At 41.7% G+C, this 27212-nt stretch overlaps 3 protein-coding genes across 8 annotated transcripts in view; 1 reads left to right on the top strand and 2 right to left on the bottom strand.

Moving 5' to 3' along the window:
- rps19 (ribosomal protein S19) overlaps positions 1-11559 on the bottom strand; it is a 68184-nt gene extending 56625 nt beyond the window's left edge. The window contains exons 1-6 of one of the 2 annotated variants that reach the window (XM_051405794.1): positions 11483-11559; positions 10657-10727; positions 10167-10267; positions 9176-9359; positions 8489-8543; positions 6419-6473 (exon numbers count right to left, since the gene is read on the bottom strand). In XM_051405794.1, the coding sequence (XP_051261754.1) occupies positions 6444-6473; positions 8489-8543; positions 9176-9359; positions 10167-10267; positions 10657-10727; positions 11483-11533 (492 nt within the window). In that variant the 5' untranslated portion in view covers positions 11534-11559 and the 3' untranslated portion in view covers positions 6419-6443. Of the gene's footprint in view, positions 1-6418; positions 6474-8486; positions 8544-9175; positions 9360-10166; positions 10268-10656; positions 10728-11482 lie in introns of those variants that run through there. The other variant, XM_051405795.1, reaches the window with a different exon arrangement.
- Positions 11560-14440: 2881 nt separating this feature from the next.
- Positions 14441-16624, top strand: LOC127367649 (adenosine receptor A1-like). Its single transcript, XM_051407684.1, has 2 exons — positions 14441-14753; positions 15601-16624. Exons 1-2 carry the CDS (start codon positions 14464-14466, stop codon positions 16457-16459), a joined length of 1149 nt encoding a protein of 382 aa, XP_051263644.1. The 5' UTR covers positions 14441-14463; the 3' UTR covers positions 16460-16624.
- Positions 16625-18943: 2319 nt separating this feature from the next.
- The window catches only part of cadm4 (cell adhesion molecule 4), a 138765-nt gene continuing 130496 nt past the window's right edge, over positions 18944-27212 (bottom strand). For 2 of the 5 annotated variants that reach the window (XM_051407680.1, XM_051407679.1), the window contains exons 7-9: positions 25002-25112; positions 22152-22280; positions 18944-20919 (exon numbers count right to left, since the gene is read on the bottom strand). In XM_051407680.1, the coding sequence (XP_051263640.1) occupies positions 20810-20919; positions 22152-22280; positions 25002-25112 (350 nt within the window). In that variant the 3' untranslated portion in view covers positions 18944-20809. Of the gene's footprint in view, positions 20920-21080; positions 21160-22151; positions 22281-25001; positions 25113-27212 lie in introns of all 5 variants that reach the window. The other 3 variants (XM_051407681.1, XM_051407683.1, XM_051407682.1) reach the window with 3 other exon arrangements.

The following is a 27212-nucleotide window of genomic DNA, read 5'->3' as shown; positions in this document are numbered from 1 at the left end:
CGGCAAAGGATAACTAACACAGATTTTGACAGATTTGTGAACAATATTTGAGAGAACTAGGCCTTTTGTGTACAAGGGGAGAAAGTCTTAGATTTTTAATGATTAGTGATGAATGGGGGCAAAAACAAAAGTGTTGCGTTTATAATTTTGTTCAGTGTAAATACAATATTGGAGTAGATGTGCTTACTTCCCATCACTGCCTGTTGGCTTGTTTCCAACCTGTCTGATCATCTAATGGATTAAGTTTCCTGCCCCACTGGACGTCACTATAGCCCTGTTTCCAGATCTCAGGGCATACTTTGGTAAGTAGGTTATCCCCACTGAGAGAAATTCTGGCCAAAACTATAAAAATAAGACTTCATTTTTAATAAAGATAAATTATCCTTTGAAACAAATTGTAACAATCAATCACAGCTTTTTATGCTTACCTTAAAAAGAAAAATGTCCTGTTAGTTATTAAACATGCACTTACCCACTCTGAATGCACACTTCACAAATGCCCTTCTGAGACACTTAATCACTACTGACGATTGTCATTACTGATGCCATTGGCAAACAACTATTATGTTTTTGCTTGCTTTCCATGTATCTCTGTTCACGCACTCATAAAATCCATTCCCGTCAAATTGATAACAGGATTTGTCTGCATCCTTTGATTATATGAAGAAACTCTTCAATTAAATTATGTTTTCCCTCAAAATAACAGAAAAGGTTTCATTTGATTCCATGTTTGATAGGATTTAAAGAGGTTCGGGGATTTGTGGAAAGCACAGGACCTTTTTATTGGAGCAAAGCATGACACAATGGCAATGCAAGAAGCTGAGTGCTTTTAGTTCTGATGAGGAATGGTAAGGCTGGGGGAGGGGGTAACAGGGTAATAATGGTACTAAGGGATAAAGGATAAAAGGTAGTAGGGGAAAGAAGATGGCAGGAAGAGGGGGAACACAGACATACAATAGGAAGGTTGAAAGAGAAAGATCATTAGTGCAATGAAGTGAGAGTCTGAGGGATTGTTTAGATTGGAGAAGGGAGGAGGAGGAGAAAGGGGCATGGATTTAGTGGAAACAGAGGAAGGAATGAGGGTGAGAAGTCAGAAAGTTTTCTTATTTAACGGAAACTCCCCTTCAGTGAACTTCTTTCAGAGTCTACAGCCATTATAAAGCTACTTGGGCTAAATACTCACATCAGCATGTTAAGATACTTTCAATGATAATGCGAACATGTTGATGTTTAGCAGGTATGGCTACCATGTTCACTGTGTTGGTTTAGCATGTTAGAATGCAAAGTTTTGCCAATTAGCACCGAACACAAAGCACAGCTGAGGCAGACAGAAATGTCATGAGTTCTGCAGGTATTTGGTCTAAAACGAAAGTTCCTGTTATTACAAACCATCCACTATGTACCATGTTTCATAGCAAATCGTGACGGCCAAGATATTTTAATACAGAACTTAAAAGATCAATCTCATGGTGTCCCTAGAGGAAAAGTCAGATGATAACCAAAGCCATTCGAATGTATCCTCTGGGGAACCTGAATATCTGTTGAAAATTCCACAGCAATCCACCCAACAGGTGTTGGAATATTTCACTTGCTAGAGTAAATGTCAGGGGTTTCATCCCTCAGGGGTTAATGAATGTCTCCAATGTTTCGTGGCAATCCACCAAATCAGTCATTGAGATATGTGGTGAGCCGACTGACACTGCCATCGCTAGAGCCATGAAAAATACAATGCGTCTGGAAACAGTCGGGACTACTGTCTAGTAATGACTAGTTTATATCAGCGGAGGTAAAGTAATGAGTTTGAATGAATTTGTGGTAGCTCATTATTTTTAAACGGTGCAAAGGAAAATTGTAGCAGACATTACTTACTGTTACTACTGTTTTTTAGTAGATTGAAAGCTGATCATTTTAATTTTGATTATTATATGTAAACATTTCATTTGATTTTATGATCTTGCAACACATTCTTTACCACAATTTGGAGATATCTTAGCCTAGAATGAAATTTCTCCAGCTCACAGAAATGAGGTTGAAGTAAACAGTTTTCCAGTCAAGTGCTCGTGTTCACAGTAAATACAACATGACATGAAACTCTACAAAAGTGATCTGCTACAAAAACTCAGAAATATTTCTACAGTTAAACACAGAAGTCCTGTCAGGGTTGTGGGTTATGGTTTCTCAGAAACGGGGCTTGGTGAGTGAGTTGAGGCTGCTCTCTGTTAGTTAAGTTCATACATTGCTTGGTCAGTTTCTGACACCTCTGCCCCCCCACAGAGACATAGGCAGATAGGGGAGAGACTGTGAGAGAGATAGAGAGATGATGAAGCACAGAGCTACAAACACACACTTCCTCCTATCTCAGTCTGTCACTGTGTCAACTATCTCCCCAGCCATTCGGTGTCACACTGGTGTCTAGCTGTCTCCCTCTGTCACTCTTTTGTTCTGTGCTGAAGAAAGCACGGGACTGCAGCATCAAAGTATGAATGACTTGAAAGCTCTGATCTGAATGTGCACACACACAACATAAAAATAATATGACCTGCACACACACAGAAGGCACACTGTGCATTTCAGTCAGTTCGGCTGGCTTTGTAGACAGCATCTGTTCTCCGCCTTGTCATCCTCCCTTTGCACCCCACCCTCTGTGACAGGTGGAGGGGATTCAGACTCGCGATCTAAGGAGACACACAAAGCTCACAGAGACCCAAAAGTCACTGACACATGGTGAGTGTTTCGCCTACACACACACACACACACACACACACACACACACACACACACACACACACACACAACACACACACACACACCTGCTGTGGGGCAGTGCTACAGTGCCCTGTGGTGCCAGGCAGGCTGAGCGGCACGTTGCATGTTTACACCACCTGCTCTCAGGCCAAACACAGGATGAAGGATTAGAGCTGACAGCACACAGAAGAACAGCAACACACATACAGTGGACAGATGTATATAAAACGCTTAAACTATCCAGGAAGTGAGCAAGGTCAAACCATTTCATTCTCCACATACACAAGGAACACAGAACCCATCCATCAATCAGCTTTTACACACCCACTGGGACGGGTAAGTGTGCAAACCAGGCTTCTTATAGCGGAGGAGTTTTTCAGGCTTGCAATGCAGAGGGCAGCTCAGCTCAGCTCTCTAAAACAACACCAACCTTTTGGCCTCAGACTAATTTCTATAAACACACTCTTGCAAGCAAGGGCTGACCCCCACCACACAGCATCAACACACCGCATGTGGCCTCTACAGAGCGTCAGCTGTGTTGGTTCCACCACTGGCTCATATAGTACGACTGATACTGCAAAATATCCTGACATGGACAGAATTAAATACTTGAGCCTACTATGATCAGTACAAATTTGAACACAGAACTGAGATTGAGGTTCTGAGAGTTCAAGAATGGGAGCAAACGATCATGCTTTTGATAAGAAAGCAATGTAGTTTATGAGAAAAGCATTGTGTTGTGCGACAGGAAGGGCTGAGGAAGGGCTGATGTTATCTCAGCTAAACCAGAAGTGGATTCTATGGGATCTCTGTCAACTTTCCCAAGAAAATTACATTAACTCAATATGCCAGAGACTGGGAATGCTGGAAAACTTTCTGAGGTATGTCTTGTCTTTTTAGGAAAACATGCCACAGGGCATGAAGCTGTGGGTTGACAATGTGTGTGTATATGTATGAGTGTGTGTGTGTGTGTGTAGGAATTCTCCTGATAGTGGTTCTATTTTAGAGAGACTTGTGCAGCAGAGACATTTCTTAGTTATCTCCTGTTTCCAGCCCTGAGGAGGTGAGAGGCAGGTCTGCATCCATTCTCGGCATGATCAAGCTGAGCTGCCAAAGAATTGGGAGAGTGAGTAGGTGCACCCACCTCCACACACATATACACACACACCAGGCACGACAAACCACTTGGATGTGCATTTGTTAAAGTGGCAATTGTTCCACAGCAGTAATTGCCACAGTGAAGCCTGCAGATAATTACACCGCACACAATGACAAATCGGTGCACAAATAAATTGACAGAACGAAGCTGAAATCGCCTTGAAAAGCGGCATACATCAACACTAAATATGAATGCGCAGAGCACGCATGAGCATGCACACACATGCAGGGGAACGGCAGCGCCTGAACACACACATCAGACCTCCTCTGGTGGATTCCACACATTTCTCTCTACCACTCAAGGACATGTTTATCGTTCTCTTTTCCAAATTACAGGGTAGAAAAAGAAGAGGGATCATGAAGCCAGAAAGGGGGAGGGGGAGAGGGACGGGCCAGGGGAGGGAGAGACGATGGGTTCAGGTGTTCAGGAACAGCTGGTGTTCAAATGAAAAAAGGAGGGAGTGGGCGGATGGAGGACAGAGAGACAGGGAGATGGACGAGATGAGTGAGAGAGAATGAGGTGGTGTATAAAAAGACAAGAGATTAATATTTCCTGAGAGATGGGCAGAATAATTGATGGACGGTTTATGATGACTGACATGACGAGACGGCCGCGAGCTCATTTGGATGTGGCAGCGCACGCAGCATTGTATTGTACACACACAGATACAGTGGATGACAGACTGGCAAACACAGCATGCTCACTGTCCAGGGATCTACGACATACGGTATCTTGTAAACACAGAACCATGTATAAGCTTACTCACACACACACACACACACACACACACACAGCGAGCACAGTTGACTGTGTACAGCTCAGTTTACAGCAAACAATGGCTTCTGGTTCTTGTTGTTCAAATCTGGACACAAATTGAGTTAACAATATAAAAAGCAATCTGTATTATGTTAAAGTTGACACAAATATACATGAACAGTGCACTGGACTCTTTCACCTCATTTGCTTTGAGCGTACTTTTGTTGCCTCAAGGCTAGCTGAGGAACAAAAAAAGAGACAGCACATAAAGCTCCACTGGCCCAAATTGAAAATGAGAATGAGAACAGACTGGATGTTTTACAGTCAGTTCTCCCTGCGTATTATTTTTCTCCATGGAAAGTCTGTAGAATGGCTTCAAACTTTTAGTAGTGTTGTGTGTTACGGATTATGCTGAAGCTAAACAAATTTAGATGCCTTCAGAAAATCAATTAACCTTTAAAAATTCAATCTGCATCTCAATTTTATAAAAAAGACTGCCTGCTTTTACAATTCTTTGGTGACAGGACTGATGCCATTAGATTAAAAAGTGCACACTCGTGAAGGCTTTTCAGAGGCAATCACCCCAATGTGCATGTATAGCCATGACAGATATTCTATAGGCTTTGGCACCCTCTGCAGGTTCTTAGAAGCACCGCCAAATTAAATCAGTCAAGTGCTCTCACTGATTGGGCTTTGTGCAACACGACATGCAGGTGTATCTCCACAAAAAAGCACAAAATATTAACCTGACCAAACTCAAAAAGAAATATTTAAAGTTCATACTTTTTAGAAGGCTGGTTTTGGATGTAACTGTAACCTCACATCCACTCTTCATGTTGCTTTAATAAGAAATTAGGCACACCTTACGTCCCAGGAACGGCCTGCTTTAAATAAGCAACCATTCACCCACACTCATTTAATGATCGCAGGGTTCATTTGAGTTCTCCAACATCCCAGTTAGTAGATTTAATTTGACATTTCCCAGTTGACAGTGTTAAAATAGTTAATCTACAGCATTTGTTCAATGATACAGAACATTGTCAAGTTGGTTTAAGAGCATGCTATTGGCTGTTCAAGTCTCTAGGTGGCACTGTGGCCCTGACTCAAACTGCTAAATCATGACATCATTCTATATCGTCTATTGAACTACCAACTGTGTTGCTTATGGAAATGTAATCACCTCTTTTATTAACCGAACAATTTTCTTTGGTTGTCATGGTACCATGGATCAATCTGTACAAACTACATCTGATACATGAACTGTCGCATAAAAAGAGATTAGATTGGAAGTGCTTGTGGTATTGTGACTGAGCGTGTTGGCCACTGATGAGTAGCTGTACTGGCACGCTCCCAGAAAGCCTTTTCAAAATGCTTAATGAAACTGCACCCTGTAGTGAGCTTTTGCTGGTCAGAGGATATGAGGATGTGAAAATACTATAACTAATGGTCATTTGCTGCCTTTTAGACTAAATGACATTTAAACCAGGCAGCCAGAAACCAGCTAGATTTCATGCAGCATTTTTCTTTCCTCTTGTAAGCCCAATTCCTAGTGGCCATACTTAAGTGGAAAATGGCTAATCTACTCAACTATCGTACCCCTTTTAATTAACTTGGCTTAACAACAGTAAAATACAAGCCCAAAGACCAAATCAAGACATGAGCAAGAGTATACTGAATACTGAAAATACTGAGCAGACCATTAATTTCTTCAGATTCAGCTTCATTGTTCACACAAGTTAACAAAGAGAGCAGACAGTGTTTGACTTTCTCCAAAAAAGATTTATTAAACAGTTTTCTTGTTTGCAGCTGCAACCTGTGGAAAAACAAAAAGACAAACATGAGGAATATTCATACGTTAAGACCTACAGCAGATGAGGTGTTGTAGCCTTTGAAAATCTGTTGTCTTCAAAACAAAATTAAATTCCTTCTTAGGGGGAAGAAAATGTCATTTTAATGGTTTGACCAGGCTTCTTTTCAATATTAATGATTCATATCAATCACAATCAAAAGAAACTTGCCATCTGCTTAATATTCTACTCTCAACACATTAAAAAAGGCCCTCTGCAATATTGTTTTAGAACAGGAAATGTGCCACCAAGGGGGGGTAAGATGCTATCAAAATGCAATTTCTTTGGGAGATCAGAGTGAAAATAGTTTGGAATAGAAACCGTTTTCCACGTTCCAGTTCCTGCCATAAACACCATGAAGAGTTTACTGACAGTACATGGCAGAAATTTCACTTGCAAAGGAAAATGCATCAATCTCTTAAAAAGCCATCAGAAAGTACAACACACAAGGGGGGCCGTAAGGAGGTAGTGGAGCCACACAAACATGCTTCCTGCCAGTTTTGTGTAGCAGGTAGGCGGGGCTGGGCCCAGGTCTGCTCATCTGCATACTGCTCATTAGCATGGGTAAACAAGGAGAAAACTGGTGCCATACGGCAGACTTGCCAAGCATGAAATTCGCTGCTCATGTTTACCCCCTTTACCCTTGGATTATCACAGCGCTGCTGCCTCTCCTGATTTTTGACAAGGCCCAACTGTGATTTGTTTTTTAGTGAATGCGGACAAACAACTTCAGTAGTGTGCCACACAAGACACATAACACACTTGGCTGGCAGAGGAAAATTTGGCCAAGGACAAGCGCTTTAAAATGCTTCGCATGCTGAAATGACACTGGGGCTGTGTACTCCCGCAACAGACATGGTGTTGCATCAAAGCAAAGGGATGATATTTCTGCAATCTCACAGATACCATTCTGAGTGCATCTGAACGTCACATAAAATGCCAGTGTATCATACAGGACACAACCTTTTGCCTGGCCAGCATGAGGTATCAATAATATTCTTTCAACAGCTGAGGAGCGTGATCAGAGTTCCTACTCTTTAAGAAATTATTTTCCTGCACCATTCCCGAAGTTTAGAGTTAAGACAGCACTTGCTCACAAATTCACATAATTTACCGGTATAGCTAAAATTGACTCATCTAACCCCAGTTGTAATATTGCTGTGCATTATCAGCCACAACAAATGTAAATGTGTTTAATAGACTGAATGCTTGTACATATGACCATCTGGTCTGAGATTTGCGCTCGTAGATCAGAAAAAAAATGGAAACTAAATGGCAAAAAGATTTCTGAATGTCCGTTCTGTGTGAAAAGCTAGATTGACATGTGAGGCAAAATGAAAAGGCAGCGTTTAAAACATTTTTTCATGTTCTATGTCTAGTAAACCCGCTTTGAAATGTAACTGCAATCGAGTTGCAAACTAAACACACAGCTAATTTTAACACATACTGTCATGTTAACACATCCACCCAAGGTCATAATCATTACACATAACTTGCTTGAAAGACCTAGGTTAGGTTATATGTATTGTACAAGGCTTGGTGTGGATCAAGTTATTTCACTGTTGATCCTGTACAACAACAGTACTGATTTGTAGGCAGAGTGTGTATCCATGTTAGATAATGAAGTTCTTTTTTTGTTCCCCTCAAACTTAATTATTTCAGTTTCTTCAGTCTCTTGTGTCCCACTGGCTTTAAGTGCACAATGTTAAAGACATGGGTTTTTGGGTACACTACAGACAATCGCATTAATTACTAATTGATATGTACTTTCATCAGTACACTGCATGAGCTAATACACCCATCAGTACATGGTACTCAAATCTCCAAAAAACCTAAACATGCATCCAGGAAATGCATATTTAAACATTATTTAACAAATTAGATTATTGGGACTGTTGTGCAACTATATTTGGTTTTGCTTGGACTTTAAAACCAAGTTACTTGTGTGTATTATACATCAGTGAAGAGATTAGTTTCTCACCTGGCCAGCAATTCTATCCAGGTCTCTTGTTCCCTGGGCGGTTAGTCTGCGACCACTAAGGGGAAAGGAGAACAGCACAATTAAAAACAGGAAAATGGAGGAACATAATAGAATACATAAACCTATATAACTTGGTCATAAAAATCCATATACAAAATGCTCAAGTCTTCAATAACTACTTAACGCCACATCGACCACAGTATTACAGTCAGGGAAAGCCACATATCAATTCTCCATCTTACACAGGCAAAAATCATTCATTATCAACCCTGAAACAAAGGCAATTCTAAATGGAATTTCATTTTCCTGCCCACTTGAACTGAATAAAAACCCAGACCAATCAATTAGTCCTCTCAATATAGCTTGATTGTGCATTTATTGCATACTCGCAATGCAAAATTCAAGCTTTCAGTTATCCTGAATCACATTATTGGCTCTCTTTTACATCATGGTTCTGCAAAGATGGAAATACAAAGAGGAAATGAAGGACTATGTGTGAAAGTATTGCTACCAAGGCCCATCAACCCATGTGTAGCAGGTGTGCGTGTCCACAGTAGCACAAAGACACCACATTATGCCATGTAATAAACACAAGGCTCAGATATGTTATTCAAATTGTGATTGATTTGTGAACAGTTAATTGACACCCAAACTGAAATTCTTCTAGCAATTGATAGAGGCACGCACCCATTGGGATCCTTCTCAATCATCTTGAGCAGCTCGAGGGCCTGCAGCACTTTGCGAGCCACATTCTTGGATCCTACACTGTAGTGGGCAGGGCATACGCCGTTCCTCTGGCGACTTCCATAGATCTTGGTCATGGAGCCAACACCAGCCCCTCCACGGAGGTAGAGGTGGCGGACTGTGGATGCTGTGGAAGCAAGGAGATGAGTGTGTTATTATGGGGCATCAGTAGCAAGATGTTGCTTTGATGGTTCCTCATCAACATGGTAAAACAGATGTTTGCGAGCTTGGGGACTCAGTAAGAAAACAAGATTGGGAAATGAATGAGTAGTGCAAGTTCATATTACATGAGCAAGGCACCAAGATCAGAGATCCAAAGTGAAGAACGTGTACATTGTTACCAAGCAGTGAGAGTTTTACTCTACTTTCAATCACACATCTAAGCTATGGCATTAGCAAAAATATTTTGAGCCTCAACAATGAAAAATAGAAGATGTCCCACCTTCTAGCTTTAAAGTGCTATTTTAAGGTCTGAATGTACAAATATTGTAGTAGGGCCAGTATTCCCACAACAGTAATCATTAGGGATCAAGCCTCAATGGCAGACATCTAAAAATCAATAAATAAAACTTAAAACTTGCATGACTAGATATCACCATGAGTAAATTAAGTAGTATTTAAGTGAACCGTTAAAACAAGATCTTCACATAGGCTGTCATTCTTGAGATTGCAAAACCAGTTCCCACTTTACGGCAAATAAAATTATAATCACAGCAGGGTTTGTGCTGGCATTTATGGAGCCAGGTAAGCCCACACTGCCATTTGAAATCTATACATTTCTATACATCCCTTCAGTAATGTAAAATGTAGTAGTATTTCAGGGATTACAACACCCGCATTTGGATAGATTTCTTTGCTCTGATGTATAAATACTTGCCTCAAGCAACTTGGGATACTTTTAGGAAACCAAAAGTGAAAAACTATTTAGACTTACCGGATCTGATGTAGAACCAGTTCTCATCACTGGGGGCCAGCTCCTTGTGCTTACCGAGCTTGACAAGGTCCACCCAGTCGGGCACCTTCAGCTTTCCTGACCTGGGGAGAGACAAGTAGTGTCAGCATGAACTAAACCCAAACAGGTTTCTGTAATACAGCATTATTCATTAGCATGTTGTACAACTACACAAACGGTACATTAGGGATAAAACAATACATTTAGCTGACACTTTTATCCAAAGCAACTTGCAATAAATGTGGATAGAACCCAAAAATATAAAAGCCTGTAAATGCATTGAAACCATCCATGAAACCAAGTATGCTGAACTGTTCAAGTGCTAAATTTGAAAACAATCAGAGAATATAATATGATGACTTATAGTAGCACAACTTATTGTAAAACCAGGCTCTCTCTCTCTCTGTGTGTGTGAGAGAGTGAGAGAGAGAGAGAGAGAGAGAGAGAAATAAACACAATATAAAACACTCACTTCTTCAGGAAAGCTGCCAGAGCTCGGACAAACTCCTGCTGGTTGACGTCTTTCACTGTGACACCGGGCATCTAAAGATGAAGACCCACCAATGTTACATTACACACAACCACTGACATACACTAGGAACAAAGTGAGTTTGCTACTACTTATTACATCCTCTCGACTGAGGCCGTTCACGGTCGGGTGGAAGTAACATTTCACACGAGTGTAGATTAACATCAAATGTTTCGGCGTTATCAAATCTGACTATGACATGTGGACATGACTGACCCGCTCATCTCAACTCTTATGTTACCAAAAACAATGCCAATCTAACAATGCAAGCAGCGAGATACCAATTTAAGGCAGATACATGTGTGGGAGCTCTCCGTTACACGCTTTCAGCCGGCATTAGCTTTACTTGCAGCAAGAGAGTTAGCCATGTTAGCTTAGCTACCAGACCGAGTCTCCGAGTAAACACCTTCCTGTCGTGAACCTCAACTATTTCAAACCAGATAATTCAATAAGATTAACAAGCAATATTAATATCGACGTTGTACTTAAGTAATAGCTAGAGAACTATATCAGAACAGCTAGCCACTAGCTAGTAGGCCTCAACGAGGTAGCATGGGGGCAGCCATTATTAACAGACGTCTAGTACAGGCGCAACAGTCAAGTAAATTCCTCAAAAAAAAAGAAACAAACTCGTCTTATAACCTCGCGTAGCGCTCAACTACTGTATTATCTGTACTTTATATCATACCTGGTCACGTTTCTAGAGTAAATGTTATAGATTTGAGGCTATTTAGTTTAATATAACCGAAGACAGAAAATAGCGCTTTACCTTGCTTGTGGACAGCAAAGGGAAGAGGGTGAAACGGGGTTTCCAGCCCATGTTAAAACGGGCAAATCTCGTTTCATTACGCGAGACTGGAGCGTTGTTTTTTCCACCGATGCCTCTCATCACAGTCAACGTATAGGCTACCGACCACATTGTAATTGTGAGAGAGAAAAACCAGAGAGGACCACATTTGTTGATCATCTTAGTGTCCGGATTTCACATGTTTTACTGAAATATAGCTTTTACTGTGTTGTCACTTTGAACAATTAACTACAATTAAATAAAATATATAAATATGCTCATACAAAACGAGAGAGGCAAAGAGGTTATCTATACATTCTGGTGCCAAAAGCGTTATGTCAAGGGCACACAGAAAGTATGCATTGTAGTAGTGTTTACTTATTGATCCTACTTGTGTAATCCGTAGCCTATTTGCCCTGCTCCCCTCTGGGTCTCCACTTTCACAACTAACCAATAAATGTTCTGAGGCTATATTTAAAAATGCAGCAGACAAAAGTTACTTGTTAATCTATTTTTTATTTGGATTGTGGGTACATTCTTTTTAACACGGAGCCTCCTCGATAGGGCTCAGTGTTCTCTCAGCCTGGAGCTCTGCCCTTTTGGCAGACAGCGGGAGGATGATTTGTATAAACACTGATATGCTTGGGTGTTTTTTTGGAAATAGGCACATTTTCCAGACCATGACTGTCAGCCCTACAGTTCAATGAAGGTCATTTGCATGTAAACACTAAAGTAAACATTTTCTGCACACAAAAGACACAATTTTTAACCAAATTTCAGTGGAGGAGCTTTAGGCTTTGTCTCATGGTTGTCAACAGAGCTTTACACGATTTCTTTGTTTGCTGGAGAGTATTATGTAGGCTGTTATTGAATAAACTCTCCAAGATTACAGAACTAACATGGGTAATTTAAAGTATAAAGCTAAATGAATATTCTTTATTGAAGGCATGCATTCCCTCTGTGTAGGTATCCTAGCAATTACACTGGTGCTGTCTGCTTATTTTGTTTAATGGAACAATAGCTTTAGATAAGACTGTGTAAAATGTCTTTGATATCTCTGCTCATCTTTATCACCTCCAACACATGGCATGCACACTCCATCAAAAAGCACATTGCCTTCCGAGTTGAGAGCTACCTCTTATTTTCTTTTGTCTCTCTCAAATTAAGAGAAACTGGGAGAAATCGAAGAGAATCTGATTGAGAAGGTTTTTATTTGCTATAAGAATGAATAATAAACCTTATTGCGTGAGGGTCCATACTATGTGCATGTGTGTGTGTGTGTGTGTGTGTGTGCCTTATTTACATATTTCCTTGGCTTTCAGAGGTGGTGTTGCCCTTTGCACATCTCAGATGGAAAGGGCAGCCATGCTCCAACATTGACACAATTGATATGTTTGCAGAGACAGGGGAGAGAGATAGAAGGCAGGTGGATAAGCAGAGGTTTATGAATCAGGTTTATACTCTGTCAGTGGGGGCAGACAGTTTAGAGTGAGAGGTGAGAGGCAGAGATAGAGATCCTGGAGGGAAATAAAAAGGCATCCAAGTCATACAGAGGATAGATTATAAACCTTTGTATAAACTATCTGTGTCATCGCAGGGCTTCACACCAGGTAATTGTACCCTTTTATCCTAATTTATTTCTTTTACATTATACAACATCCAGGTACCACTGACTTTTCAACTCTAGAAAGCTCTGACCTTGCTGAAAGGTTTGGCCCTATAGCTTGAATGTTGTTTCAAATAGCTTAATTGAATAATTAAGGTAATTAATTATACTGGGAGTGACCAGCCACCAATTTGAATTGAAAACTCACACAAGGTGGATTAAACTCTGTTAATTACTTCAGTAAATCAATTTTGCTGAGGCCCTTCAAGTGGTGAGACAGGAGACAACTGTGTAAAGTGATTATGAAGCGGTATGAAGAGGTTATTTCAGCCAGTCATGATTATTATGGAAAACGACTAACACCAAATGTTCTGAAAAGGTCAAACTAATTACGTGGAATGGACAGGTGTCATATTGCTGTGGCAAATCTGCTATTTCAATATTCATCCACTCCGCTTTGTGCGAGACTATTGTTTGAAAATGCACTGAAATTAGCTGCCAATCATTTCTGAATGCATTTGCTGGAAATTACTCATCGGGGGAGTGTGCACTTCTGTGATTGAGTGTCAGTGCTCATGTATTTACGCATAAATGTCTAGGCCTATTTGTGTTTCAGAGAGTATGATTGTGCAAATGATGCATGGTGGGCCACACGGAGAATAGGGGCAAAACAAAGACCAGAAAAAGAAGCAAGAAAAGAGTGTGTTAACAGTATGTTGCCACCCAGCTTGGTGCTTGTTGCTCTATGTTTGCATGGTGCTCACATCCTCAGTAGAGAAGTTCTGTCAAGTCTGGTCTGGCCTGACCTTTTCACTCTCCAGGCACGTTTACAGCTCTCCAATACCTATCAAAATATCTACTCTCCCCCTGCCTGTCTCTCTGCCCCTAGCACAAACTTGCATCACATTCTCTATCCTTCTACATCTGTAATTTCTCCATCTCTTGCTGACTAGTTTTATTATTCTAACCTACACCCCTATGCTTAACCTCAAAATTTCCTCCACCCTTTGTCACTCAGTTCTCATTTGTATTCCCTCTATTCTTTGTCTTTCTCTATGTTTGACCATTCCTCTGACAATGCAAGTTAACGCTGCAGAGGCAGTCTTTACTGAAAGAGCCATGTTGAAACATAGGGCAGGGGTGACAACTAGAGTGGGTGTGAATAAGGTTGTATTTGCATAAGCATCAATAATTTTTGCTCTTTCACATCATCAGCAATGACTTTTAACTGTAGTCAAATATGTCTCTTTTTATTATGTTTTTTTTTTCTCCCCCAGACATGGAACTCATGTGGCTGTACTCCCTGTGCCAATGCATCCTATCAGTATCTGAAATTGTGGTGAGTGTGAGGTTGTGCATGGCAGTCACTGGCAGCGGTGCAGTGGCCAACGTCCAGGAAAGGACCCAGGGTACTCGGACCCTACCCGGGAGTGTCTCATGCTGTCTGCGGCTGTGCCTGGGTTGGGTGGGGGCTATAGGGGGTGCAGTTGGGGTCCCTGTGATCGTGTTACTCAACCTGCGCACCCCCCAGTGCCTGTACACCTGCATAACTTTGGTGTGTTGTCCCATGCTGGTCAGGCAGTTTACCATGTTCCTGTTAATGCTTCTTACACTGGACGCCCACCTGCAGCTTCACTTGGCAGACAGGTAAGTCTAGAAGAGGCTTAAAACAGTTAAAACAGTAGATTTAAAGTGGAAAAGTGTCACAAAGTATCATATATTAACATGGTACACATTAATACAAATTATATAACTTATTTTTCTCAGAAATATATGCATCATATACTCTAAATTACAATTATACAATGCTTTAAATCATCTGTGTGGGAGAGGGTGAATATGTGGGTGGCAAGAGTCAACCAAAACTCTCAAGTGTGCTTTCAGCAGTAAAGTAAGAAAATCAATATGAGGGTAAAAGGAAAAAAAAGCAGAAAACATGTCAAGATGCACCATTGTATAGCAGTATCAAAACAGGCTGTTCGTTCAGTGCTCATAAGGCTGTTTTATTTTATGACACACTACTTACACTGCCATCAGAGAGACAGGGGTGAGTAAATATCAATAGGTTCTGGGGCTCTTAGAAGTTTGATTGACAGTGACCTACAAATCCAGCATTTCAGTGCAAGAGAGTCAGTATTATGTTTTTTTTAATGGGCTTCAATTGCTTTACACCAACCAGTTAGTGTAAGTAGGATGGGATTTTAGTGCACCTCACTCAGAACTATTTTTAACAACAACTGCGTATGCAGGAACTTGCTCGCATCTAGTTTATATCACAGAAATTCATTTTAAATTAAAAATCTGTTTTTCTGATAGGAGTAAGGTGAGCCATTTTGTATTTTTGGTGTTAGTGAGAGATGAGTGTTAAGGTAGTGTAGAACTGTAGAAACTTTAGAACTACTAGTGTTCAGTTCTCTCTTTCTTTTGCATTTAAGTTTAATTTTAGTATAAATGGCATTCAAATATGTCCCCATCAATATGTTGTGAATGCCAGGTACTCCTCAGTGATGACCCGTCAGCGAGCTTTGTGCGTGGTTCTGTTGTGCTGGGTGGGCTCTGTTCTGTCCTCCTTCGCCCAGTTCATCGGCTCAGATGTCCTCGACACCTGGAGAAGAGGTGAGACTGGTCCAGGCACAGCTGGCCTCGGGCTCCATGGCAACTGGACAACCTCTTTACCACATCTTACCCCATCCCCACCCCCGAAGTATCACCACGACCGCAAGGTCATTGGAAAGTACCTTCCGTACGGAGGCTTCCTGTCAAAGTTTTATGTGGAAGACATGCACAACTTCACCTACGCTGAGATTCATAGCAGCCACTGGGGAGTGTGTGCCCCAGACACCATTCTCAGTCCCCAGTTCCTAGTCTATGTTCATGGCATGACAGTGTTCATGCTCCCCTTGCTTTGCCTGCTGGCCATTTACCTTGACCTACTATGCATTAAGCCAAGGAAGACTCCTTTTAGTCATGCAGACCCCCCTAAACATGACCCCTGCCAGGTCCGTTCGCTGGCTCTGTCCCTCTCCCTGTTAGTTCTGCTGTGCCTGCCGCTCCACATTATCCATGCTCTCTTGCTTTTCACCCCCAATACCAATCTTCCTGCATGGCCCCATGCAGTTGCCATGTTTCTCTTCCAGCTGTACAGTCTTGTGCCACAGCTCCTCTTCACTCCTCCTAAGAATCAAGTGGGGGAAGAACGGGCATCCTTTCCTCTGTCTGTTCCCCACCTTCCACCCGCAGTAGCCCCGTCCACAGTAAAATCTGTCCGTATGGCCCTGTGTGAGGCTGTGCAGGCAGCTCCATGGTCTTCAGCCAAACACTCCCTTAAAGCCAAAGTGTGCCCAGAGGTCTGAATTCTTGACAAAACGAAAAGACCTGGGCTGTTGTTCGCAGTGTAAACATTTGTCATCATCTTCAGGCAGTTCAATTCTTTTCTTAAAGCAATGTTCCTTCTATGTTTTGTGTGCATGGGAAAAAAAAAAAAAAAGTGTTTGAAACAAATAAATATGGCAAATTCCTGTTTGTTGTTGGCTTTTTAACTAATCAGCAACCTTGTGCACAGACGTTATGAATCGCTCGCAAATGAAAAGGCCAGTTAATTATCAGGTCCCAAACCAAATGTCAGTGAGAAAATTAAGTCTCCAGATGATGAGTACTATCCTGATCACAGATGTCTGTTTTCTTTGACTGCTCTTCTTATGGGTCTTATGCTAAGCCTGTTCTAAGTCTCTGCTAAGTCACCCACCAGTAATGTAGATATATGAGTGACAGCGTTTAATTAAACATTCAGTAATAACACAGTGGTCCAGAGAGGATGGAGCATTGTAGGGAAAACATCATTAACCTGGTTATGACACAATCTTGGCTGTTTTGATTAAACTTGTAAATACAATGTGATCTTGTAATAAAAAGGGCCTTGCTCACTCTAATTGGATTGTTCATCTTGAACCACGTTGGTATAAGAAATCACTGATGGAAAAATCCATCTCTGTCTGCATGGAACATGGGCATGACATTCAACACACTTCTCAACAGCTTTCTCACTCCCTTCGTCTCTGGCTTAAGATTTGCTGTTCGCTCTTTCTACAGATTCTCTATTTTTAATTTATATTTTTCACTCGTAATGTCTCTCCCTGCTTCCCACCTCCTCTTTATGTACTCAAGAAGTACACAGTATGTGTTCCATCACTGCAAAAAAAAAAAAAAATCCCTGACTGGAACATTATTGATAGAGAAATCTAGTAACGCAAAAAAAAAGATTTCCCCAGCTTCTCTAGCGCGGCTGCCCATTCAATTGTTCTGTCTGCCTCTCTGCTTCCTGATTATGCTCAGCCTCAGCACCTCAATCAATGCCTCATGCTATGCTGCCACTGTGTACACACCTCCTTGCCTCGCTAGGGTCACGCTGCCAAGACCAGTGGACATAAACTGCGTTCCATCTTAGGGTCATTACGGTTGGCTTTACAGATGGATAAAACTGTGTCTAATCCACCATGTAGCCACCAGAAGTATAAAGAGTTTGTGTTTGGATGGACTGGGATATCTACTGCAACTTGTAGAAATGAAATATGCCTGTCATAAATGGGTCATAAACGGGGAATTCTCCGTTGTGAATCCGTTCCAGGACGTTAAACGGTGAAACAAGCATCAGGGAGATGCCGCGTGAGTTATTCATAGACTTCTTGCTGTCGTTACTGGCCAGACTATGCTACATTCAATGCATGTCATAAACTCAGGGAGCAATACAACTGACTGTTGTCTTGCTTGTCCCAATCTCATTTTAGCTTATGTTTATTGATTTGATAATCACCCTCTATAATCACAGTGGTGTTCTGATTGTCATAGGGTCTTGCAGCTGAATTGCATTGTGATTATGGTCTAGATAATGGCCGGCTTCCCAGGATGCACCAGAGCAAGCAGTAACAGCATTAGCAACAATAAGTCTGAATGTGATTGAAATCTTTATTTATGGAAAGCAAAATAGCAAACTTGAACTTAAAAGTTTTGCTGAGTTTTTTTCCTGTGAAGAGAAGCAGAAATAACAGTATCAAACAACCAACAAACACACCCCGACTGAGTGCTGTGAATCCCACAGGAAAACAACAGATGAAACCTTTGTTTGAAGGACATACCACTTCTGTTTTTCAAGACATAAAAGCGACAATATTCTCTGTTTTATTACTCATCGACCATGGTGGCTCTGATAGCAGGAGCTACCTGCGCTCCCCATGCTTCCTCATAAACTGAAGATATGTCTGGTGTCGACTTGTGTATGTGTGTGTGTGTATTGTTTGTTGGCCGGAGTGTCAACTCAAGCTGGTAGGGCCTGGCAAGTCCATTACTTTGATTGCCGTTTGACAATCTATCTTTATGACAGGCGACCATGGAGCCTTGCCATCGATAGAAGAGAAACACATCGATCTATCACCCGGCGACCTCCGGCGGCTTTCAAATCTAGTCCCGTGCACAGATGGACATGTTGAGTGCTTCTCGACAGAATCGGGTATTGATTGCGTGGAAGTTAATGGCAGAGTCATATTTTTCTGTGTGCATCTGACTAAACCCTCCTGTCACCCTTTCTTCCCCGCTATCTGTTCTTATGATTCATTAGCGGCGCCACAGAACCTTCTGTTTTGTTTATTCTATTTATTCTGAATGAGCTGCCAGTTATAACCGGCTCCACCGCCTTCATCTTTATCTTCCCACCTATAACTCCACTATTCCCCATTGATCTAATCATATGCTCTGTCTCCTGTTCTCTTTTTGGAGGATTTCAAACACAGACCCTGCTAATTACACAGTAAACACATAAAAAAAAAAAGTCTGATCCCAAAGGGTATTTTTGGATTCTTTTTTATTTTGTCGTGCTTTGTATCTTTCCCCTATAAAGAAATAGTTAGCTATATATCAACAATGACACATGGACTCTAAAATAAACAAGAGTGAAAGACAGGAGAAGAGACGACTAGGCACAGGAGACAAAGAGAGAAAGACCGGGATAGAGAGGAAAGGTAAGAGTGAAAAAAGACAGCAATTTCTCTACAGTAGAACCAAAAACAAACCATGGGAAGTGTACATTTCTTTAACATTTACAATTATAATAATAACAACAGCAATAATAATAACATTAACAACAATCATAATTGTTCAAATAATAATAATAATTAATAAAAAATCAATAAGACCTCTGGTTTCTCATAAAGACAAATGATTTTTTTTTTTATTCTTTTTTTTTTTCTTTAAAGATCACTGGACAGTAGTTTGTTCGGCTTTGCACCTCTATAGGCTAATATTCTGTGTTAGTATAGTTGCTTCATAATGCGTTTCAATAGTAAACTGTTTTCTTATTTCTTAAAAGTTTCCTTTAATTTATGTTGCTGTTGTTTTTTTATACAAATAAGGAATTCAGAGATATGTATACTTGTTCTGTCAACATGTTTACTGTACGTATGAATGTGTGCATGTATCTGCATATGTGTGGTAGCATTCAGAAAAAATATCCATCCATTTTATTTTCTCATTCACTCCTTTTGCTATCACTCCTCTTGCCCTTCTTATTAAGACTTTTAAACCTTTTTATCCTCTTAATGACATTCTAAAATAATTAAGCTTTTCTTTAATGCCTTAGCAAGTCATATTCATTTCTTCTTGTCGGGAACGCAGCCCAACACTAATCCTTTCATTATTAGGAGCCAACAAAGGAGGAGCGATAGAGGGGGACAGACAGAGAGAAAGAGAGATATAAGGGAGAGGGGAGAGGATGGTAACAGGTGAACGGAGAGGAAGGAGGAGATGGAGAGTAAATGAAAAGAAAAGAGAGCCACCTTTTCCCTCAAAGTTCCAGCGAGAGGGGGAAAAAAAAAATCACTAAAAGCTTATTTTCTTTTACAAATTATTGGCAGACCACCCAACAGGGACAGCAAAGCAGGACAGTTAGCTTGTTCATAAAGTCTGGATACTTGCTGGGACTCTGGGCTTAAACACTCCAGTGTTGTTAAAGAATTATATATGAGTTTCGCTCAGTAGACAAGATGCTTTGGCAATTTTAAAAAATTTCAATTTTCTAGCATCTAGCGCTCAATAGCTCCTGGTCAACTTCCCCCCCTCCCATCCTCAGTACCCCCTCCCTTCTCACACACTGCTCCCACTGTCTCCGCCAGTTAAAGATTGAGCTTTGTGAAATGGATGGTTTTCTCCAGGCAAGGAATTATAGCAGTCATCTGCCTCTAATTCCCCTTCCACTTTGGCGGCTGCACGGGCAGAGTGCCTGTTTTCTTTGTGCTCCCTGCTTCCCTCTCCATCAAAATAATTATGGCATTATTTCGTTTTTTGTCTACATTCACCTCACCCTCTCCTCCCCCTTTCTCACTCTCTCCATTTACCCCAGTTTCTCCGACTTACAGTATATGGCACAGTCGTTAATGGCTGGTGGGTCTATAGGCTCTCTTTTTCTCAGTCTGTCTCGGGGTATTTTGTGTATGTGTATGGAGGATATGGAGTGGAATGGAGTGGGATGAATTGGCTGTGTGCAGTATCTGTATACAGTCGTTTTCAGAAGGCCGCCTGTTATGGCGCATTGTATAGAAGTGTATGTGTGTGTGTGTGTGTGTGTGTGTGTATATACTGTATATAAGGTGGGAGACAGGGAGAGGAGGAGATAGAGGGATGAGGTCAGAAGAGAAGGGGATAGGGAAGGAGAAGGGCTACAGTAGGTACTCCTTCTTGCCCTGGCTGGCGTCGTTCCCATTGAGGAATGCCTCCTGCACCTCACCATGTTCATCCAACCCACTGGCCTCATGGGTAAGATAGGAACCTGAATGGAAAGAGATAGAGAGAGAGAGAGGGAGAGACAGAGAGAGAGAGAGACCAAGAGGGAGATTGGAGGGGGAAGGTTAGGTGGCAAAGCGTCATGATCATCGCAGCGCCATGCAGCATTATCAAACCACTCAGCCCTCATATTATTGAGTACCATACCTGTGACTGATTAATTCATTAGTTAACTGATTGTTAGGTCAATACCAAGCAAGAATAGGCTCTCGGGTACGGTACGAGCCTACCGGCGGAAATTAAAGGTAGGGGATGGATGTATGAATAGAAGAGGCAGAAGAGGAGGGGTAGGTGGGGAAGATAATAGAGAATAAAAGACAGGGAAGGAGGAGAGATTGGCAGAAAAGGGTGGAAGGAAGGTTAGGTGCAAGAGAACAATGGCACGTTTGCTTCACTCAGAAAAACCATTAAACACATCTTAACACCCCTCCGGTCTGTATGATTAATGATTCGGTGCAGTACAGGTTACAGAGAGCAAGAACTGCTCAAGTCATCTTCCTGCTTGAATGTCCCTTCACTCTTGGGGTGAGTGACACTCTCATTCTCCTTACCCCAGAGGTTGACTGGCATGCTGACAGTCACGGAGGGCTGAAGACAAAGCCCTAATGGCCCTGTCTCAACATAGTTTGGTTGTAATAGTCCTGTCTCTGTGCTGATTGGCGGTCAAGCCATACTGAATGTTGACTGACAGCTTGTCTAGCCATAGGGTAAGTAATGGCTGGTTGCTGCCTGCTACACTGTTCCCGGATCATTTGTTGGCAGCTGTGGTGCACAGTCGAAGGCTGCCAACACAGGGGCACTTAAAAAGATAGGGAACGCAGGGAGACTGCTTTTAATAGATGAGCCTTGATACACTAACATATAGTCATAAAACATGGGGACCACACCTACATTTCCCACCCCACCCTATCTTTTCCGCTATCCTGGCCAAGGTCGTCCATCATGGACAGTGCCCGCCTGGAGAGGAGCATCCCATCTTGTCTGCTTTGCGCTGACAAGTTTACACCTTTACACCTATTTTCGAAGAATCTGGTTGTTAACTGGCCTGCAATGATTTTTTTCACAGCGTTTTACACAAGAAAGTCGAGAAATGAGAAAAGGTGCCGATGAAAAATGTGATAATACAGTTTTGATTGCCAAAATGTGTCCCCCTAGCTTATGAAAGAAACTTTTGTGTTACTCAGTGTGTGTGTTTGTAAGTGTGTGGGTGTGTGTTACCTTTCTGTCGGACGGAGCACCAGATGGTAACAATGAGGACACAGATGACGGTGAAAACCAGCAGTGCCAGAACGCCACCTATCACTGCATATGGTACTGCACTGTGAGTCTCTACCACTGCACCAGGATCTGAGAAAGAAAAAAAAAAAGAGATAAATAGTGTGTGTGGGGAGTGTGAGGTATATAAAGGGAAATATGGAGAGAAAAGTACAGGCGAAGAAACAGAGACAGAGAGACAAAGAGAGAGATGGATCAAAAATGAAAGCAGGTTGAAAGGGGGAAAAAAAGATATCAAAGTGAGAGAAAGAAAGCACATTAAAACACCAGTGTGGGGGTTGATACAGGGAGCGAGACAGGGAAAAAAAGATGTCGATATCTTCCACCCAACTTGCATTATCACCTTTCATCACCCTCCACTGCACAGAATGCCAGGCAGTCAGAATGGGTGAGAAAAAGGTAGAGAAATGAGGAGTGTGAATAAAGAAATAAGTATGTCAGCCTCTAAAAACCCACTTCAGCCAAGCGTCTGTCAAGACCACAATGCATTTTGAATGAGGAAAATTTTGAGTGTGTTTACACCCCGAGTGGTGCCGCCCTGGGAAATAAAATCAAACACTTCACCACAGGATGAGTGAAGAGAAATAAAAAGACAAGCTAAATTCTGTGACATTTTGTAGTTGAAAATGACAGAAGTGCTAAGGAATTATTCATGTCCACCTCACCTTTTACAAACCTTACACTGCTTTAAAGTAAAGGACAAATACTAGAACAAAAACAGAGGAACAATGAAAGAAAGTGTAGGTTAGTGCTGAAATGATTACTTGAGTAGAGCAATTATTCTGCTGACAGAAGAAAATCTATAATTGATTAACTGTTCAAGTCATTTATCAAGCCAAATTGCTACATATTAATTGGTTCCAGCTTCTCAAATGTTTATAGCTTTTTTCTTTGTTTTCTATAACTTTAAATTTAATCATTTTAGTACTGGAACTGTTGCTAGTTCTGGTAAATTGTGATGTTAATTTTTCAGTATTTTCTGACTTTATGTGGATCAAACAGTAAATCAATTAGTCAAACACATTATCAACAGCTTAACTGTTAGTTGCAGCCACCAAACAGATCATAAAGCAAACTTAAGACCAAGCATGTGTCTGTGTAGTTTCACCAGTAAACACTGCTCGACAGTATAAATGGCAGGGATGTAGAGAAAGAGAAATAAATAGCTGGTAAAGTCAAAATTAAGGTAATTTGTGCAGCGAAAAACAGCTCTCTGAGTCTTGGACTTAAATAAGATAAGACAGTGTCTGAGTCTTTGAGGATAACAAAAAGCTTTTTTTTTGGAGCTGAGGGGGTGTAGTGTAAGAGCTGGTAAGGCCAATGGGAGGCAAGGACACAGAGTTATTGATGCAGCTCTTGGACCTTGACAGAGCGGAATTAAAACATGAATCATTAATACAGTGCTAACACATAGAGATCAGGAGAGACAGAGTGAGTGACGGAGGAGGTGAAGGAAAGGAAGAGGAGCAGGTATTGACAGCTGAAGAGAAGATGGTGCATTTTTATTAATGTATTTTGTTTGACAAGTGTCTCATTGAGCACTCATACAAAGTGCACCACATTCCTGCCTCTGTATATGATCAGGTATTGTCATGTGTGTACTACTAAGAGTGAACAAGCAATATTTCACAGGGGATGAAAAGCAAGGACTCAAGCGCTATACCTTTACCCCATGCCACCCTTTTCTTAATCCACCACAGCCTTAAGCTCCACAGGAAATGACTGACAGTATTAGAAAGTGCGCTGTTTCTCTCAGCATCGACTAAATGTTCATCAAACTATTCAAGTCGCAGCTTTTCCCATGACTCTTTACAACATCTCCACACATGCCCAGCAGGTGAACAACCTCTACCTGCCACAGATGGCAGCAGCAGAAGAAGAACAAGAAGGATGCTCTCGCTCCCTTCGCTTCATCTCTCCTTTTAAGTAACAGAGAGGAGACAAAGAGCAGCCAAAGGTATGGAAAGAAAGTAGAAGAGATACTACTGGGCATATGTTTGAGTGAGAGTATGTATGAGATAAATAGATCCTGGAGATGAAAAAAGAGGGAAACTAGTGAAAGAGTGTGTAGTTTTACACACACACACACACACACACACACACACACACACACACACACACACACACACACACACACACACTCAGGGTAACAGAGTTGTGCCAAGCAGCCTTTCTTTCTCCTGCTGTGTAACATTCATCTGGGAGAATATGATTAGACAACCACCTGGATCCCTGATCTTTCTTTCTTTCTCTCACCCCTCCCCCCTTTCTCTGTATTTATGTGTGTGTTTTGGAATGTGTGTGTGTATATGCAGATAAATGTTTATGTAGCATCTCCCTAGCCCTTGAGAGGCCAGCGCCAGTCAGCTAAAGGCTGGGTGTGCTGCCAGTTCCTTAAACTCTTAACGCAGATTCATCAACAGCACCCACCAGGCACCAAGAGACCCACCCCAGACCGTGCACACAAACAAACACATGTACACAAATGCTGACTGGGCTATGTGTGTGTGGGGAGCATCAAACAGCCAGTGATAAGAAAAAGGGAGAGAGTGGGTGGTTGCGCACGGTGCACATCCAAGTGTCTGCAGGCACGTACGCTCATGTAGATGCAGGGCAAAGGAAGGTTGCAGTAGAAAAAAGATGTGTGTGTGTGTGTGTGTGTGTGCGTGTGGATGTGGGCCACCTGAGAGTCATCAAATGAATAGGGGAGAGAAAAACACACAAGCAAAGCAGAGAAGGACGTGGAAGGAGATGGAGGGTAGCAGAGGCAGAATAATAATGTGCGTGTGTTACCTTTTGGGTCCGGGGCGAAGCTGGGTGTTAGGAGGGTTGGGGTGGTGGGATGGGAGGTGATTGGTTGGGTGGTAGGAGTGGGAAGGACCGTGGTAGTGACTGACACATTATCTACAGACAGACAGGGAATGGGATAACATACACAGACACAAATGCTATTATCTACAACATGCAGTGACATTTCAACCAAAGCGTTGCAGGGTTTTATAGCAAAGTTACTACTTCCTATAAAACATAACACATGCTTTATTATTGTTGAATATTAATAGGCTGCTCTCGCTCTGTTTGATAATCATTGGATCATGGTCTCAAAGACTGCTCGTCTTTTCCAATGAGTTTTGAGAAGAAGGAGAAGGTGTAAAATAAAGGAAGTGGAAGAAGGACTTATTTCAAACATGCTGATCAGAAATTGAGGCCGATGCCATTTTGAAACCAAAGACAAATGTTCCTAATTATTTCCCAAAATTTCCTGTGTGCCGGTGAAATGGAATCGATCTTGACCCCTGACAAGAGATTAAGACAAGGACAAATGATGTTCCCTGGCAGCCCTCTATGCCAACTGAGGGGGTTAAAGAAGACATTTACAATGGGAAAGACATACTTTAAAGCATGGGACTGAAGAGAATTACACCTGGCAGATTGACATTCATCTACAGGGCAATTGGAATATATAGGAACACATTCTCTATCACTGACACATTTTCTGTGGTACAATGGCAGGAGAGACAGAGACATTGTCTGTGACAGATGCATTCCCAATGGAACAGTGCCATGCAGGGACTGTCTCATTCAATGCCGAACAATAGCTTGGATCTTGACACATTCCCAGAATCAATGGCTGAGACACAATGGTAGGTAGAGAGGTAGATAGAGACAAGTTCATATTGGCGTTAAAGATAAAAATAATGGCTGACAAGAACTAAAAGGGAGATGGAGGAGTGGGTGTGAATGTGTGTGTGTGTGCATCAGCAATTTAAGACTGAATAACATGCCACTTAATCAAAAAAAATTTATAAAACCAAAACCTGCAATGTGAGGTACTCTCAGGACACACACACACACACACACACACAGCTTTTGATAACACATACATACACATACATACCCAGACCACATGCACATGCACACTTAGATAAAAGTGCATAATTGATGCATGCACACACACATTTGACACACCCGCAAAAGCATACAGACGATACGCCGCATGCGCGCACACACACACACACACACACACACACACACACACACACACACACACACACACACACACACACACACACACACACACACACACACACACACACACACACACACACACACACACACTGCCCTTTCTGCTCAGGAGTAATTTATTGGTAAGTATTCCTCTGTCTCTTCTCTCCCTTTCTCCCACTGGCCCTGAGATCATCAATCTCTTTTTGCACTCTTCTTATGTCAGCACTATACCTCCCCCGTCCTGTTTTTTTTTTTTTTTTTTTCTCAAGCCCAGCATGGTCTTCTTCTCTCTGGAAAGAAATGTACATGATGCATAGTGTATTTTCTGGGAAAGACAAAGAGATGAGCAGAGTTTTTTTGTGAAGTAAAGTGAGAGAGAGAAGGGGGGGGGCTGAACTAGATAAAGAGAATGAGAAATTATTCTACAATTATCTTAGTATGTTTGTCTATTTGCTGCTCTCGGGTATGAGTGCATATATGTTGCATGTGTGTGAGTGCATATGGTTGTCACTCGAGCCTGAGGATTAATGGCTGGGGTTGCAGTACTAATTAACTGGACGCTGATTCATTTCTCTTGACTATGACAAATGACCTAAAAATGGTTCTTTCTCACCATTTCCAACTTTTTGTTATCTTCCAACCAACATCTCTCACTTCTTTTTCCTTGTTCGTCTTCAACCAAACCCTCAAACTCCCTCATTTGCACCCCCTCCTTAATTCGGCTACGTCTCTGGTTTCATTCCTCGGTGACTACGTTCCCTCACTGCCGCTCTTCAACTTAATTAAGGAGAATGCCATACAGCTGTCGTTCTCTTGGCCGATAGCGTCCTTTTTCCCCCCTCATCATATTGTTATTCATTAACACTATATGGCTGCCAATCAGGCACACAGCCCATGTTATTTCCAGGGATGGATGTGGTGGCACTTGCGATAATGACGTTTCTCCTCGTATCTCATTCTCGCAGAAGTGCGCCTGAGGATACTGCGCCGCCATTT

The sequence above is a fragment of the Dicentrarchus labrax genome, unplaced genomic scaffold, assembly GCF_905237075.1.
Source record: "Dicentrarchus labrax unplaced genomic scaffold, dlabrax2021, whole genome shotgun sequence".
NCBI classification, from domain to species: Eukaryota; Metazoa; Chordata; class Actinopteri; family Moronidae; genus Dicentrarchus; species Dicentrarchus labrax.
This window is presented reverse-complemented; position numbering and strand designations above follow the sequence as displayed.